At 30.9% G+C, this 19,236-nt stretch overlaps 1 protein-coding gene across 1 annotated transcript in view; it reads left to right on the top strand.

The window, feature by feature from the left end:
- Positions 1 to 19,236, top strand: part of LOC126740184 (uncharacterized) — a 180,102-nt gene that overhangs the window by 149,650 nt on the left and 11,216 nt on the right. Inside the window, exons 5-6 of the mRNA XM_050446115.1 lie at positions 15,171 to 15,337; positions 15,395 to 15,584. Coding sequence (XP_050302072.1) covers positions 15,171 to 15,337; positions 15,395 to 15,584 — 357 coding nt within the window. The remainder of the gene's footprint in view (positions 1 to 15,170; positions 15,338 to 15,394; positions 15,585 to 19,236) is intronic.

The raw sequence follows: 19,236 nt of genomic DNA, 5'->3' as shown, positions 1-19,236 counted from the left end.
AGGGGACAATTTAATTAGCAAGCTACATAACATGGATTTGGACGGATTTTTTTTGTACGGACCTGATTTCTTCACATGGTACTTTTATTTTGGGGTTATGTACTCTACTGGCTCTAATCTAGAGGATATTTTAAACAACTGTGAGCTAACGTCTAACCTAGACCACTACCAGAGCTTGGCGTTTTGTGAAGTGGAAGAGGTGAAACTTGGAAGCCTGCAGTTTTTCTTTGCCTGGGAATTGGATGTCTGGGAGAGTCTCGAATCTGAAGTAGTCTGCTGTGTGTGGAGCTAAGTGACACAACATAACATTTTTTTTTATTCACTTATTTTATTTTTATTATCACAACTGTTATCTTTTGAGTTGAGATACATACATTTATGACTTTACAATCTGAGCGGGGTGAAGCCGAATTGTGGTGGTTAGGGGATGTAATTATTTTTCTCATTCAAAGGCTGGATATACTTATATTATTTTAATAATCCAAGGCCCACCAGGTTCGACTGTACTTTGTCTCAAAAGTTTATTTAAAATTTTATTGACGTTATTTAATCGATGCTATTTTATTATTGAATATTACTGATAAGAGTACATATATATGTGACAAGTGACTCCTGTGAGGTAAGACGCAGCCGGCTTCGTAGTACTACGAGTATATACTTGGTTTATATTATTTATTTTCAGACTACTCCTAAGATGTCAAATTTTCTCAGATTAGCTAGTAAATATTAGAGTAAACTAATAAAAAGGTAATTTTGATTGGCGAAGCTTTAACAGTTAGGGTTGTCATTTTTTTTTTTTGCTTAGGCCAATGTCCGTGGCGGGATATACCGGGCCATATAAATTGTTAATTGTAATGTTTAATTCGAATTGAAGCTTCCTTCCCCAAAAGGTTTGGGTGTAACATAATTTATTTTATTTGACAACCACACTTTTGATTGTGTGATTTTTTTTAGATATATTTCTTATAGATATATTTCTTATAAGCATGGTCACGAATGACAGTGCACCATTCTGGAAAATTTAATTTTATGGCACATTATCTGTTGACAACTTTGTTTTTCTTGTAATAAGAAACTTAAATGTTGTGGTTCCTTATTACCAACTTAAAAACTTATTCCTCTTAAAGATAAATAAATTAACATAACATAATTCGCTGTGATAATCAAGACTTAAATAAAATTGTTATTTTCTGTTGTTATTTTGTTGTTCACTTGAGTTGAGTAGGTTAGAATATCATAGGTAATTTGGAAACAATAGTGTATACTGACTTGACTTTGATTTTGTTTTCCAAGTTTCGTTTTGAACTTGCCTAAATAAATTTTGATAAATATTGGGCATCCTTTGGGATTATATAAAATCCAAAACTTGGTGGCGCCATACTGATTTTGACATTTATTTGGGTAACTCTTGGGTAGTTACTACCTAAGAAATTTTGGTTCATTTGGTTGAGAAAGAAGCTAGAACCCACATCGGCTTGAGCTAGCAGCATTGTAAAGGATTCCTTCTCTGGGCGTTTCAGGTAAGAGGGGTTAAGTTCCTCCGGGTATCAACAACTTTTGGAGACCCTCTTAAGGCCATAAATCTTTAACTATTTTTAGTACTTCTTTTCTTTTGATTAACTTGGCATTCATCGGTTTACCATTTGTATTTTATTTAAAAAAAAAAGTTATAACAAAATACCGAACGATGTGGCACTTGTCGATAAGGAAATGCTTTTTAATACAACCGTCTTGGTTCCATACAATCACCAAAAGCCCTTCCATACATAATATGAATATCAGCTTGTTCTTCATACGTAAAATTCGTTTTTGCTTTTTAAACTCATTACACAGCAAGTCAACTTTTGAAAAACACTCTTCTATTTGATCACTATGGCTAAGTCAAGCGTATTTTACAATCATCAGACAACCTATACAACCTACAAAACATGGAAACACCATAATAAATGTCGTAAGGTATTAAACGCATTATTCTGTCCATGATATTAGAAAATGTTTTTATGGAAGGTATTTACGATACACGATTTGAAATTAGGTACTGAACTTCGTTTTAAATGTGTACTAATTTTAATAAGAATAAACCGGATGAACCAGAAAAATCAACTTTTTCGTAAATGGAATGCTTTATCGAAATGAACTAGGAGTGCCTTTTTTACGTAAAAAACTCCAAAGTTATATAATTTTCCAATAAAATTGCAATAACCTAAAGCGCAAAATAAAATTGAAATATTTTAACTTCCACCCACCCCCGGATGTGACACTACTGACTAAAATTTTAAATTTTTTTATATAGTATTTTAACTACAATCTATTATTTTACAGTACACTAATTCTCAAAATTTTATTGCAAACGGTTTTAAAGTTATAGAGAAACAATCGTCTTTAAGGTGTCTTAATAAAAAGGGAATAACTCCCTTAGGAAGCGTTTTCGGACCCATGTTAATAAGAATATTTTGTCTTATTTTTATGCCAATATTTCGCCCTCGAAAGGATGCCACTTACTTTTAAATCACGCTGTATGGTGATAGCTTTTCAGTTACATAAAAGTATTTACAAATTATGCATATTAACATGTTCTCCAACAAAAACAGATGTTGAGCGTAAAACGAACACTCTACTTTGACATATTACTCTCAACTAAAAAACTTGACCCTACTGCGACCCTCATCAAACGTTAAAACCGTCTGGCTCGTTTCATTTAATATGTAAATTGCTTGTATTCTTAGCATGACTACTGCTTTGTAATACCTTTGTATATTTTCTTTTTTTATATTTTATTAACTGCACAGCTTTTTTATAGATATAAATTAATTAGGATTTTGCTGTAGTTTTTATTTCTATAAGCATACATGTATCCTTATTATTTAAAATATCCATATTTGAATGAAAACGTTAAACAAACTAGGTTGAAAACATAAAAACTCGAATATTAATTTTTTCCCGCTTTTCAGAGAAAATATGAATGGCCAAATTATACCGCTTTAATTTTTCGTTTCTTTCAAAGATGTCTGAAAGGCTTGTTTTTTATTAATCATTTTAAATAAAAATTTGCAACTTTTTATTTAAAAAAAGAACAATGCATGCAAAACCTCAATAATTATATTGCATAGTTTGTTCTTACATTATTCGGTAAAGTAAAAATGTTTAAATTATAAAAATCCTAAAATATAATAAAACTAAAATAATCATAATATTTGTTTAATTAAAATCGTATTGTCAAAATTAGATATAATGCACTTAATATAATACAACAAAAATTACAAAACTTAATAAAAAAACAAACTAGAATCACAATAACAAATTACTTCAAAATTTCCCAAATATAAGTAAAGATGTTAGGAAAATTATAAAATAAAATATTCAGGACTTCCACGATCCAGCATGAATTATATCCCCTAAATATAGAAAACACTTTAATTTAAAATATTCAAAAGCTGCAACACATTTAAGTTCCTACAGTATTAATGCAAGTGGAGATTAAGCCCAATCTAAAATACCGTACCCAATTTTCTCAAATTGTAGTTCAATTTCAAAAAAGTAGTCTAATTTCTCAAATAGACTTCCTAATAATAAATACTCGGAGATCGGTCTCAGAGAGTATTTTTTTTTTTAATATAACATATCTTGAGACCGTTGACCTTGTGTCCCTTCAATCGCTGAATATTGTAATTGAATACTCAGTTTTGACAAAAATGTCAGATATTCACTTTTATGCTTATTTTTTTCGATAGGATCATTATACAGGTATGCAGGAAAATTTCAAGTGGACTGGATGAAATCCTCTGTTTTATCTAAAGATATATGGCATAGATATTATCATTTGCTTTAGAACATATAATACATAGTTCATTTGAACAAAGCAAATTTTCCAATTTACTAAAAACCATCAAAGTCATCTCAATTTGTAAAAACGGCGACAAATTCAATTCAACTAATTATCATCCCTTATCAAACATGTATGTTTTCTCAAAAATATTTGAAAAATGTTTGTTGGGTACGGCTGACATAATACATTTCAAAATATAATTTACCTTCTTTGACAGTGAAAATGGATTCTTAAAAAGAAAAACATACTGAAACTGCACTCTTTGAAAGCTTAAATCATATTCATTATTAACTCTGATTTATTATGATCTATACAATGCTTTCGATCTTGTCAGCAAGGTCCTTCTAGGTCATAAACTTGAATTGGCTTATATCATATATACTCGCCAGGCACCAATTTGTCTAAGTTATATTTAAATGAGGAACGATTCTTAATAAGAAATTCAGGTCAAATATCCTATTTTGCAATGATTTAAGCGATTATCTAAAATAGTTGTACTATCATAGAATTTATCAGTTTGCAGATAACACTTTACAATATATCTGAGAATGAACTTACTCAAATTATAAATATTGAATTATCCGGATTTTCAGAATGGTATGCCATAAACTGCTTAATACTGAATTTTGAAAAATCAGCCCCTACCAGTTTAAGGAACTCGCACGTCATTGATCGCAATCCTATTTAATAAAAACAATAATAATAATAAAGGTCTTTCATTGATTATAAATATAAAGAAAATATATAATAATAATAATAATAATAATAATAATAATACACTGTATACAAAAAAAAACAAAAACAAAATTCCATGAAATAAAAGGCAATTTCAGCTTCCATTCTTTATACAAAGAAAGGGCTGTTTAAGCCTTGAATTGACAAGATCCTATAAATAACGATATAAACATTGGCAATGCTGTTCAAATATTGGGACAAGAAAAGGCTTTAGAATATTTAATAATACTTTACGGAAATAAGCACTATAAAATTTTAAACACAAAATACTATTAATATAAATTAATACATAATAAGGACTAAAAAAAATTATAAAGAAAATAATAATCATGAATCTAAACTACTTCTGAGGGACCAGAAATAAGGTTTTGTTTTATATAGTTTTTAAAACACCCTGCAAATTCAGTAAACTCATGTATTTTAAAGTTGTTTATGATTAATGCGTTCAAATATCATTTGGCACTATTAAAATATATTGTCGTCGAATATTTAGATTATGAACATTCGTTCGAATCTTATTGTACAAGAAGGGCGGACTTTTAAATTTTATTATCTTATAAAATAAACACAAAGAGTGCAAAAGGCGTCTTTTAGCCATGCTCAGCCACCCCAATTCTTTTAGCTTATAAGAGACAGGTTGTGTACGTCGTATTTCATATACAAGACGTACGCAAGATTTTTGCATTTTTTTTCAATACGGTTTATATCAACGACATACAAAAAAAGACCATAGACCAAATCCGCAAAATTAAAATTTGATAAATTGATAAAATTGATAGTCGGACAAGTCACTGAATGACGGTGTGCGTAAATTAATTATAGTTTTGAAGGAGAGAGCAAAGCTTTTTTTGCAGAGACTCACATGTTCCTTAAATTTAAGTCCGTTATCTAAGATGGGCCCTAGGTTCCTCGCAGAATCCTTAAAAGATATATAATCATCCCCTAATTTAATGCTCAGTCTATCCATGAGAATCGTGCGATAATTTGCAGGACAAAATAATATAGCCACGCTTTTGCTGGGGTTTATTTTAAGTAAATAGTCATTTGGCAAAATTGAAATGGATCGAAATTGGCTAAATATAGTCGGATTAGCTACCTTGGGTAAAGGAAGCACATTTGCAAGCTTCCAAGTCTTGGGAAAATATGATTTGCTTAAACAGCAGTTTATGATATGGGTCAAGAATGGAATAATAAAAGGACAGCAAAGTAAAATTAATGTTATATATAAATCATCCATTCCAAAAGCTTTTGATTTAATTTTTAGTATTATATTAGAAACCTGCTCTTCTGTAACATTGTTAAACGAAAATTGATCATAAGCTAATTTATTATTAAGATAAAACTGAATTGTTTCTTGTTTTGGTATAGAAGCATTCTTAGAGAGTTAAGTAAAGTAATCATTAAGTTCGTTTGGTTTTTAAAATTATTAGGTATTTGATTAGTTTTAAAACCTAGCATATTTAATTTTTTTAACTCAGTCCATTGTTCGTTAGCATCACTATTTTGAAACTTCCTATTTAAACAAATCTTTTTGAAATAGTAGTTAAAAATTCTTACTTAAAAATATTACTCTAAGAGAAAAAAAGGATAAAGATTTGAATGTAAAATGAAAGTGATGAAAATAATGAAATTAGAAGAAGGGGTACATATAAAAAGTTAATAGAAATGTGATAAAGGTAAAGGACTTTTAAAACTAATAAATAGCTATAGAATATATTTTGTTCTGCATAAAGATAATTAAATTTTTGTCTTTTAAAATATTGAAGCGAAATAATTTTCAAAATATTTTGTGGTAGGTTGTTTAAGATACTAGCCACTTAATAAGAAAATTACTGTTTAAAGTAATAGCTATAGTATCTTGGTATTGTTAGTCTACCTTTAAACTCAAGGTTCAAATGGTTTACGTTCATTCTAATGCTTTTCTTTGTCTCATTCATTTTCTTGTACAGGTATATTGATAACTTCTTATTAATAACTTTTGAAAAATAAGACCATAGAGTGTCAACACCATCTGTTGTGCATATTAAGCTAAGTGGTAAATATTATAGTATGAATTATTTGGTTGTATTTACGTACTCCGTGTATAAGTCGTAAAAAAGAATTTTGTTCCATTTGGATTCTACGCATGCCTAACTTTTTCAAACAAGGACCGTAGATTGTATCGCAATAGTTTATTTGCGACAAAACGTAACTTTCACAAAGTAGTACTTTAAGTCTTTTCGTCAGAAATTTTCTCTGTTGCTAAATTAACTCTAAATGAAAATAAATGTTGATATGCTCAGTAAATCGGAACTCCATCATTAGTCTCAAGTATCTAATTTTGTTAAAAAAGGGTATCACTTCAAAGTTTAATAATATTTTGTTAAATTTTCGCTCAAATCCCTCCCAACGATTTTTTGGCCCAACTACTATTATTCCTGATTTTGATGCATTCAGTTTTAAGCAATGTTTCTTTGATTGTCATATCCGGACATTTTCTTGACATTCTCCAGATCATAATTAAAAGCGACTACAGCTTATTATGATTTATCTGGGTCAAAAATAATAAAGGACTGCGTATTAATACGCAACAATAGAAACATAGAGGGAATAGAGCAAAATTCCCAGAATTAAGCTCTGAGCAACGCTTAACTGAATAAGTAAGAAGCCTAATGTTATTTAAATAATAATTTGATTTTAAATATGGAGCTCAGGAGCAAGAGTCATATGTTTAATTTTATTTATAGAATTCTCAAAACAGGTCAGTCAGTGTATTTAAAGGATTTATTTAACAGTTTTTATCATAATTATAATACACGGCACATTGACTATTTTAGAGTGCCAGGGCATAGGTCAGTTAATTATCAAAAATCATTTGAGTACATTGCAACCAGGTTTTGGAATAACTTGACATGAGAGGTCAAAAAATTTAAGCAGAAAAAGTTCTCGTTATATATTAAAACCATGTTGCTTAATAAGCAATTGGTTGGAGGTATGTAAGTATGTCTAAGTGTACCTGGTGGTAACAAGTAATAATTGCGTTAAATTTAAAACACTTAACTTTTGGTATCTGCACCTTCCTCTGAGTATTATTTTTTCCATCGACTTGTTCTGGCCTTCGACACACATATCCGTGACTCCTCTTTTTTATTAAATATACTTGGTTAACACACAATAATATAATATATATAAAGAAGACTTCTTTTATATTTCTTAAATTTTTTTTTGTATGTTTCTCTGTTATTCGCATCTGTGCAACATATGCATTAGTTTGTTTATGTTATCGGTTTTTTTATAATCGCTGCGCAGGTCGTTTTCACCATATTGTTAATTTTCATTTTTAATTGGCGAATAAAGTATTTTGAATTTGAATTTTTGAATATACTATATGTATCTGACGGCTTCAAGAAATTTTAAAAAAATATATCAAGTTAGAATATATTTTCATACGCTCCATTATAATTTTTTTTAAAAATAGTTGAGCCTATTTAAATTGATATTTATTTAAAAAGTGACATAATACCTAACAAAATAGCTAACACATATTTGTTATTTTACACAGAACAATTTTACTGCCTCTAGCAGCGTTTACTTCAGATCTATATTTGAAATATTTAATATGAAGCTATGCAAACTAAAGTTCAATATAGCCATGAATAAACAAACAAAATAAAATGACCCGGCAAAAAATACAGCACCGTCGCCATGATTTGCAGCCAATTTGTGTATCAAATGTAACGAGCGAGGCGGAGCACCCTTTTTGTCCTGAAAGTTTTATGAAACAGTCTTTTTTCTACGTCCTCCCTTCGTTCGCAAACGATGCTCCTCGTTAGGGCAATGATAGAACACGAACTTTGCTTTTCTGCTTGAAATGTCGATAAATTTTAAATCGAAACAATTAAGGGTTTTTTTGATGTGGGTAATTGTTTGAAAATGTCTCGTAGCGGAGAGGAAATAGCGGCAACTAAATATCCATCTGTTAATAAGACGTAAAACAGATAAGTTTATTAATTCACTTTAACTTTATAATGTTATGTTCGACGGAAATTGATTTTTTGAAGCGTTCGGCAGGCAGGTCGAAGCTCGAAAAGAATGGGAAATTATAGGAGTTCGGCAAAGTATTGTAGATAACATAAAGATGACACAACCGAAATGGTATGGCCATGTCTAGAGAATGACGTACGAGCGAGTGCCACAATAGATAATGATGTGGAATCCAGCCTTCAGCAGGAAGAAAATGGAAAGGAAGGATAAGATAAAGATGCCTAGAAGAAAACCTTTGGAATCATCGAAAACAATGAAGACTAGGAGTTGGAAGATGTAAGAGAACGTTTTAGACTTGACTCAATAATTTTGTGTATCAAAGTGCCCTATTCATTTTTATTTGTTGTCAACTGGTCCGGGATTGATGCAGTATTATTAGTTGAACGAGTAGCATCTTATTGACTTATTGTGTTTTAAAATCGCAATCCATTTATTTAAATTTTTGTTTATAACTATTTATAATTTAAGAATTCTTTGAAAGATCCATGTTGAAGTCTCCAATAAGCATTTAAAAAATGAGTTTCAAAATAATATTTCCGTTATTTTGGTTTTAATTTGTGTAAAAACCTTATATCCTGAGCTATGCTGATACCTCGCCAAGCGATGATAGGCAGGAACTAACCTATCTTTTAGTCTAGAACTATAAGCATAAACATCTGCATGAGTATCGTAGCCACGTCTTTTTTTGTCACATAAAGTAAATTTTCAAGAATGTACAGAAAAGGAATAGTCAGTATACCAAGAGTTTTATAGGCTCCCTACAGCAATCTTTATATTTAAGTGCTCCTAAAACCCTTATAGCTCTTTTCTGTTTTTTAAATATTTGATATGCTTGAGTTGCATGCTACCAGGTTAATATAACCTATACGCTGCTTTTAAAATAGACCTTAGAAAACTGTTAATGAGGATCGCAAGGCAAACAGGACAGAGTTTCTTCTGAATATATATATATTTGAACGTAGTATTTCATTTAAATAAAGACCTAAGAATTTTACGTTAGTATTCTGACCAGTATCTTTCATATTTTAAAGTGAAAACACCATCCTGTTTGTTAAGTAGTCATTGAAAAGCCTGTTCGCACAGAACCAGTCCTACACTGTATTCTCTTTAATTCAGACTGGGTGTTTTTTAGCGACTCGGTTGATATAGAGACTGCAGTGTTATCAGCAAGTAAGGTAAACTTTACATTCAGCTTACCTCGTTTAGAGGATACCCCAGCAAATTCAATAACCTATGCCCTATTTTCTAGATATTTTTCGTACTTTTCTTAATACTTTTGCAGGAGTATAAAGTAAGTAACATAGTCAAATGCTATGCATCTCTATCTTTTATTAAGATGTTTTTTTATGTAATAACTATTGACAAACTGTTTTCAAGGTGGTAGACAATGGTGCAGTGAAAACATCTTGTCGGACTTGCATTGTCTTATTTATTTAATGTAACACGACGTTTCGGTTGGTAAGTATCTCCAACCGTTATCAAGTGTAAACTGACAGCAAACTACTATTCTATAGGCTTATATACTAGATGTGTGCAGCGATGTGGAAGGGGGGGAGGGGGAGAAGTCATCCGTGAAAAGAGTTGGGGGGGAGGAGAGGGGGCACGCATCTCTCTAGATCCTACACTGTCCTGAGAGTAGAGGCTTCCAGATGTTGGGTATATCGACGCTTGGCTGGCTGAAGATCCTCTGATTTTGTGAAATGAAAGCTGCCTCTACGAACTTCCTCTTCCGCCAGTGCTGTTCCTTGTGCAGAATCTTGGCTTCTGACCAATGGATATTGTGTCCATTATGCCACGCGTGCTCTGCTATTCCGGATTTGGAAACCTCTCCTCTTTGGGTCCAGCTGCGATGTTCCTTCGCTCTGATTTCTAGGGGGCGCTTCGTTTCACCTATGTATGAGTCACCGCACTCACATGGGATCCGGTAGACGCAATTTTTGGTATCCACCATGCCATCTGGTTTGGTCTTTGATACCACGCTTCTGATAGTGGTGCTAGATCTAAAGGCAGTTCTAATATTGTACTTGCTGGCAATGCGTCGGATTTGTTCCGATGTACCCCTAATGTAAGGTATGGGTAGAAGTCTGGTTGTCGTGGTGGCCTCGTCTCTGATTTGATTTGGACGCGTCCTTTGGATGGTCCTACTTATTAGCTTCTTTGGATATCCATTCTGTTGTAGGTCTTTGTAGATGGTATCCACTTCAGTCTTGAGATCCTCGTCGTTTCTACAGATGGTTCGAGCTCTATTGTAGAGGGATCTTATGATGCCTACTTTGGTGGTTGCAGGATGGTTGGACTCATAGTGCAGATACTGGCCCGTGTGTGTTGGTTTTCTATAAACTGAAGTTCGTAGATTTCCGCCGACCTTTTTAACGAGGACATCTAGGAAAGGTAGAGCTGAGTCCTTTTCTGTCTCCATCGTGAACTTGATTGTTGGTCTGAAACTGTTGAGGTGAAGCAGAAAATCCTGAAGTACTTTTTCCTCTTTGTCCCAGATGATGAAGGTGTCGTCCACATATCGAAGCCAGAGCTTGGGTTTGCAACGAGAGGCATCTATTGCATGTTCCTCGAACCATTCCATGAAGATGTTTGCTATTACTGGGGAAAGAAACGTCGTGTTACATTAAATAAATAAGACAATGCAAGTCCGACAAGATGTTTTCAACTATTGACAAAGTTATAACTTTTATAACTTTTATCAAACTTTTGTTTTATCTTCTTAATTCTTTTTTAATTATATGATAAAAAACCGTACTGACAGTACAATAGCTTGTAATATATTTATATAAATATATTTCATATACATTTTTTTTACTATACCAGTCGTTCAAAATGCAAAAAATTTGGGGGTTATTTTTGACACAGACCTATCTTTTTAGCAACACATAAATAGTAAACTTTCCACTGCATATTTAAGACTTAAAAATATTAATTATATTAAAAAGTATCTACCTCAAAAACAAAAATATTTTTTATGTAATTCTCTGGTTCTGTCCCTGTTTGACTATTGTGATGTTGTCTATGGTAACTCGCTATTATTGGTAACTAAAAGGTCCATTCAAAAGATGCAAAACTGGTGTATGAGGTTATCATATAATATATCTTATACAGAGCATATAACGCCCTATCTAAATGAATTTAAAATTTTAAATATGGTCAACAGACGAAAACAACATTTTTACTGTTTCATACACAGAGTAATAAGTACTGGCAAACCCCTCTACCTTTGAGAAAAATTTAAACCGCTTCCAAGAACTACTTTAGGGCTACAGCCTACCGCCAATGACCAAAGCTATATTGTACCCCACCATAGAACTTCATGCTATGAAAAAAGTTTTGCATACACTGCTGTTAAAATGTGGAATAACTTGACACAAGTCCTTAAGAATTCAAAATTTTTGTTTTTTAAAAATTCAATAACTAAGATCCTATTGGAAGAACAGATTAGGTTATAAGTTTTAAAAGTCACATAAATAAATTTAAGTACTTAAATAAGATCAATATTATAATAATTTCGATGTTGAGATTTTTTTATTTGATTTTTTATTTTTTTTTTCGTATTGTTTTTAATATTCTGCCACGCCCTGACTTATCCCTAAAATCTAACTGTCATCAAGACTCGTTTTCCTTCTGCGCGCTCCCATTCTCTTCAGAACTCTTATTTTTAATTTGTCTTTTTGTTTTTTTTTTGGGAATTATTTTATTAAGTAGTTTTTTATTTATTTCTCTTTGCATACTTTATATGTACTATTTTTTTTAAATTTATTTTTTGTATTTATTATAGTAGCTATTTATTAGGTTAAGGGTCTTTTCGCAGGCGCCCGCTCAGCGGTCACTGTTACCGGTTTTGTAATCGTGAATTGGTCCTTTTTTGTCAACTGTATATATTATGTGTTACTAAATGATACATGTATTTTTTTACTTTTGGCAAAATAAATAATTTTGAATTTGAATTTGAATACATATTTTTAGTTTATTTATCTGCATATGAGACCTCAAGCAGCACCAAAAATATGAGATAATTTTTAGAAAAGATTTTATAAAAATAAAAAAGAAAACAATATTTTTTAAAGTTTACGTTTTAATAAAGTTTTTAAATTTTGTCAGGGGTATAAAAACTATACAGGAATAAATGAGTTATTACCAGTCATAGATGAAATATTCCATTGTCTACCTATCTGCATAGTATTTTTTCATAAATTCTAAAAAGTACATTATCCATTCGATTTTAAATTACCATTTAAATTCCAAACCTGCCAACTGCAGAATTTGTTCAGCTGTATATTCCGCCAAGTCAACTTTAACCAATAAAAGCATTGTTTTGATAATCGACACATATGCGGCCAAATAGCAAATATTTAATATTAGTTCAGGACAGCAGTTTTTTTAATTTTTCTATGATTTTGGTTAACTTAAAAATGATATTTTTTGAAAACTAATTAAAGAAGAATTCCCAAAATTTTTAAAGTATAACAGAGGTTTATTTTCAATATTTTTTGTAAGCCAATGTAGTAACAAATATTATTCTTAAAATTTTTCTAGAAGTCTAGATTTCATACAAATGGTTGTATGAGTCAAACTAATAGCAATCAAACTTGAGACTGTAAATGTTTTATAAACTTCCCTCAGTGTTCTATGAGGTTTAAATCACCTTTTACTAATTTACCTATTTATAAACATTTTAACAATAGCATTTTAACATAGGAGAAGGGGATTCAGGTTAGCTCGGTTTACACAGACTTTTTCAAGGCTTTTGATCCAACTCTTTTTAATTTAATAATTTGATATGGGTGGAGGTAGGTTTGTTTTAGTAGCCTTTTGGCAGGAAGAGTCTGGGACAACTATATCTTATAAAATCCAACTCATTGAGCGCCACAGAGGTGTGGGACTTTTATTTAATTTATTTGTTGGTCTTATTGGTGATTATCTGGTTATGAGTTTTTATCATTTGCTAATATCTTAAAGATTTTTCTTTCTAAAGATTCCTTCTCCCTCATTATTATACAGCTGTAATAATATAACAATATGCTCTTTTAGAGTGCACTCTTTCAGGTAGCGTTGAATAAATAAAATTACATTAATTATGAATAAATGTCATCATACTACTTTGGCATGTATTTAAAATTTCACCATTCGTGATTACCTGTATTTATTGGAAAAACATCCCAAAAATTGTAAGGAAGTTACAAGATTTTGTTTTTACTTTACAGAAATATGGATTAACCCAGATATTAATTTACTAGTAAGCTTAGATAGTTTTGCACCATTAAAATTTAATTCCAGTATGTATAATTTACCTAAAAGTGATGTATATTTCAAGCTTGATCTATGGGTTATAGGTAGCTTGTAATTATAAACATACATAGATTAAGTAATATAAGAGGTTTTTAGACCAAATAGTAACAGGTTACATTTAAAATAGGTTATGTCCTCCGTAAACTGTGGTATGATTCCTGATCTTTGTTGGTTTTAGTTCTGGTTGTTCTTATGATAGTGAGGAGGAACAAATGCCTAGAAAAATAAAAAATTGAAATAAATAATTTTTTTTTCAAATTGCTAGAAAACTGTCTTGAGTATTTTCTTTTATTTTACATTTATTTATTTCATATATCCAGGTACATGAATATAATCATAACATAGACATACTACATTTTCAAATTATGCACCTTGATAACCGAATATCTGTTGTGCTCCTAACTGGTTTTACAAAAAAACATTGAAATCAAATATATTTTAACCACTAAAAAAAAAAGAACCTTAATAACAAAATATACTTTCTATTTACTACTAATTAAATTAAATTTTTTAAATGTTGTGAAACTATAAATACTCTTCATGTTGTTGGGAATTAAGAAACTAATTAATAATTTTATATGAGGTTAATCATATAAAATGTTCTTTGTAATAAGATAAAAAGTTCTTATAATAAAAGATTTCTCGGTCTTTTCTTCTAGTTATAGCCTTTACTACTTCTAAATTGACTCAATATTTTTGGCCGTCATTATATCCTAGAACAATATTATCCAGAATTGCTGTCACAATTACATACTGTTAAGTTTGTACAATAACAGGGACGTGTCAAAGTTGTAATAATTCATTTAAATGTAAAAAAAATTACCATTATTTATATATATTTTTGGTGTTTTGAATTCTTTAGTGTTATTTGATGCAAAGTAATCAGGTATGGGTAAAAATGCTTTTTTTTTACACAAATTCCTACTCACTTTATGTCCAAAATAAAAAAATATTAAAAACATGCAATGAAATTTGAAAGCTATATTTATTATAGAGTTTTTAACATTATACCAACTATTTTCAATTTTAACTTAAAATAAGGTTTTTTGAATTGAACTGAAAATGTACATATAAAGAATATTATGTAAATAAGATTAATATTATGTAAATAGATTGATTACGCTGAATTGGTATGTTAGTATTTTTAGAAATAATTTATATTTGTTTATTTTAAACTATTACAGTTACAATTTTACGTATACATTTTATATATAGTTCGAAACTAAAATACCAAAACGCTTGTGTAATTAATAATAAAACAAATTTAAAGTTGTTCATATATGTTTTACAGTTACAAAAGAAAAATTATGCGTTTGCCTACAAAGTGCTAGACAAGGCCACTGGAGATGACTTTTCACATCAGCAGTTCAGGAGTTCGAAAGCAACAAACGGAGAGTATCGGGTAAAACTTCCTGATGGCAGATTGCAAATTGTTTCCTATAAGGCAGATAAAAATGGGTAAGCTCTTAAATTTTTAAATTCTAAACACTTACTACAGTTTACTTTCCCAAACAGATATAAAGCTGACGTTAGATATGAAGTCGATCCAGAAGGTTTATCTCAGGAACATTACCATAATCCTACCGCACAGCAATACGTACCACAATCAGTGCTACCCACTCAAATCCCAGTTAGACAAATTGTAACCAAGGGACGCTTAAGTTCTGTTAATAGTTACGAATACGCAGCTGAGAAACATGAAGAGGTAGGTATTTTTGTATTAAAATGGATCGTTGGGTTACAAAGAAAATTATTACATATTGCAAAAACGTTTCAAAAGAAAGAAATGAACAAAAATCTCAACACAAAAATATTATCAATGTATTAAAAAAAAAAATTGAGCGGAACTTAAAAGCGGAAAGTAAACTCTTAAAGACTAAACCATATCATATGTAAAAGAATTCTGAAATATTGCGTATTGAGGTATAATGATGCTAATAAATCGCCAATTAAGAGTGCTGACATCCGCTCTGCAAGCGATCTTTATAAACTAATAATATGAGTGTGAATAAAACTAATATCTACTCTATCATACTCTATTTCATATTTATTTTTTCATATATCTTAGACAATATTTTGGAAGTTCTTATTTTTTCACAGTCAGATAAATAGCATCCTAATCGTTAAAATGGAAGAATAACTTTATATTAGTTTTTGGATTAAGAAAATGTCTAGAATTATATAAAGCACGTCTGCCTCCTATACACTTTTAAATACGCATAAAAATATATTTTTACTCATAATTTATGATCTAGAGTAAGCCGTTTTGTATCTTATTTTCAAAAGAAAAATCTGACCATGAAGTATTTTATTATAGTATTTAGTAATTTTGCATATAGTGTTTAGTTCTTCACTAACAGAATGATAGCTATAAGGCAGAAAACATAGCAAAAGGTAAAAGTAATAAATTTAAGTGTGGAATCAAAATTGATCTTTGGGGGACCCCTGAACGTTAATGCCAAATTAATTTTCATAAATGTCATTAAAATTTTTATTTTAAGGCATCAAGTAACTTTTAGATAAAGTATACAATTTAATTTTTAATTAAGTTGAATAACCTTAGACAATATTGAAAAAATAAAAATGGCCCTGAAGTCACTAAAACAGTTTACAATATCGGTTTTTAGTAAGGGAACAATCTTAGTTGGAATAAATTCAGAAGAAAGTGAGTGCAAGAAAGTTATCATTGCAGGAGAACTTTGATCTAAAACTGTAATGTCGTAAGCTTTTACTATGCCAAGATCCTAAACAGACAGACGCAGATTTTAACCGTGATAGTCTGGACAGCACTTTAGAAGCGGTAGAAGTAAAAATATCCAATAATGACCAGAAATTTAAACAGTTCGTCAGTAACATCCAAGCTGACATCATAAAGCCATAAAAAATTTCATGCCTATTGATGGGCTGCAATACCAAAACTCCGGTAAACGCGGTATCAAGAGTTGGTCTACCTCAGGGCAAGGTGAAGAAAAGCTTCTTATAGAGTAAAGAATACCGAAGGTCTGGTATCTCTATCAAAGCCACCTTAATCGTTTGTAGGGCAAATAAAAATACAAATATAAAGAATGTATTGTAGCAAAATAGAGAATTCCAGCAATGCCTTGAACAAGTTTTGGACCCATGCTGTGAAATTTCAGATCGCTAATAGGACGAAACTTCTATTTATCACACACTTTCCTGATACTACCCCTAATATTACGAAGGACTGGATGCAGGTACTGTACTTATGCTCAGATGCAGATTGGCTACTACGCCGATTAGATAATAAATAAGGATAAATTATAGTCAGGCACCTGATGGCATTTCTGAAATAGTTATTGCCGCATCAGGTAAAGATTTGTAAAGCGTCTCTGGCGCTAAGATATATTTCAGTTCAGAAAAGTTGAACTATACCACTTCCCAAAACCTAGCGTCCTATAAGCCTATTGCTTTTACGTAATATCTATAATTATTGTAATATTTATTGAAAGGCTATTCATGTATGTAAGATATAGATAAAGTCTTGACAATTAAACCGCTTCATCCAACTTTATATATCTCTGGGAAATTAACAGATTGCAGGCGTGTGAAAAGGTCGTTAGATGATAAAGAGTCTACGCTGGGTATATTCATTCACATTGTGGGTACTGCTGATAAAACAATCTTCCAAAAAATTTCACTCATTTAATACCTGAAGCACCGTAGAGAAGTTGATCGGGTGGATTCTCAATATGCTTGCTAAAAGAATCATTGTATATGTATAAGGATGCAGAACGTGAAAATTACATAAGAACATGATAACCAAAGGCTAAGGCATAACCAAGCACTAAGGGGTGTTAAAAGTTCTTCTACGAAACATAGTTCTGGATAGTCTCATTGGCCACATAAATAATGATTAGTACTACATAATCTGCAGCCTGTGTAGCTGACTTTAAGAATCTGTAAACTGATAAATTCGAATAACAGAGGAATGGTGTTGAGAAATACTTCTTATCAATTAACCCCAAAAAAACTGGGATGGTGCCAGATTAAGAAAGAAAAAACTAACATTTATAATGATACCTACTATTGAGTACCTTGCTAAACTAATTCATCAAAGTCAAGTACCTTGACAGTAAACTACGCTGGAACTTCCATATTTCTAAGGCAATTCAGAAAGTATATATATATTATAGTGCATGTGCAAAACTATTATAAAACCTATGCTAAACTACGGCACTACATTTATCTGTAGTCGTAAAGTAGATCACGTCATAATTTGTTGGAACCTAAATAATATTCAAATATATTCATAATATATCATATATAAATTTATTAACTCCTCAACATAATGGAAGCCATAAAAACCACGCCAACTAAATTTAAAGTTAATGCTTTATCTGATGCTGTACCTGGCATTTATGTTAATGAGATTGTCTTACTTACAACGGTATTCCATCTTTTCTGGTAAAAGACTATAGGCATACCATTATTACACCATTAAAAATAATATTCAATCTTTGCTTGTCAATAAAAAAATTTCCTGAACTATGAAAAGAGGCGCGCATATGTCCTGTTTTTAAGGGTGGGTACCGTGAGTCTATTGAAAACTATAGACCAATTTCCATTCTGTGTAACTTTGGTAAGGTACTAGAAAAAATGCGCATTCAACCATTTGTCTTAAAAGATTTATCGGAATATCAACATGGTTTATTAAGAGGAAGATCTACGGTTACAAATTTGACCCTTGTAACTCAGTATATAGCGGAAGCATTGGACAAACAAAGCCAATTAGACATAATTTACCTGGATTTTTCTAAGGCTTTTGATCGATTGGATTATAGTCTTCTTTAAAAAAACTTCAAAGCTATGGGCTTTCATCTGATTTTAACTCTTTTTTTGAAAGTTATTTGTAAGGCAGAAAACAAAATGTTTTTCACAGGGGCTTTCATTCACATAAATAAATTGCATCTTCGGGGGTGCCACATGGCTCTAACTTGGGACCGTTATTCTTTCTGGTATTTATAAACGATTTAATTATTATCCTTATCAATAAGAAACTCCTATTTGCCGATGAACTCAAGATATTTTCCACTATCGTAAACATAAATGATTGTTATTCTCTGCAGAATGACTTGAATGGTATTAGTATGTGGTGCAGTAAAAACAAATTAAATCTTAATGTCTCGAAATGTAAAGTGCTTACTTGTTCACGGAAAAAAAATCCAATTACATTTAAATATAGTTTATCAACAAATCTAAATACCCAAATCCATTCCAGATTTGGGTATATTCTTTGACCCTAAATTAACCTTTGTGGATCAGGTAGAGTCTGTCTGTTCGCGCTGGTAGGGTGCTGGGCTTTATAGTATGCAACTGTCGGAGTTTTAATAACATAG

Source organism: Anthonomus grandis, chromosome 9, assembly GCF_022605725.1.
Source record: "Anthonomus grandis grandis chromosome 9, icAntGran1.3, whole genome shotgun sequence".
NCBI classification, from domain to species: domain Eukaryota; kingdom Metazoa; phylum Arthropoda; class Insecta; order Coleoptera; family Curculionidae; genus Anthonomus; species Anthonomus grandis.
The sequence above is the reverse complement of the archived record's forward strand: the minus strand, read 5'-3'. Positions and strand labels throughout refer to the sequence as shown.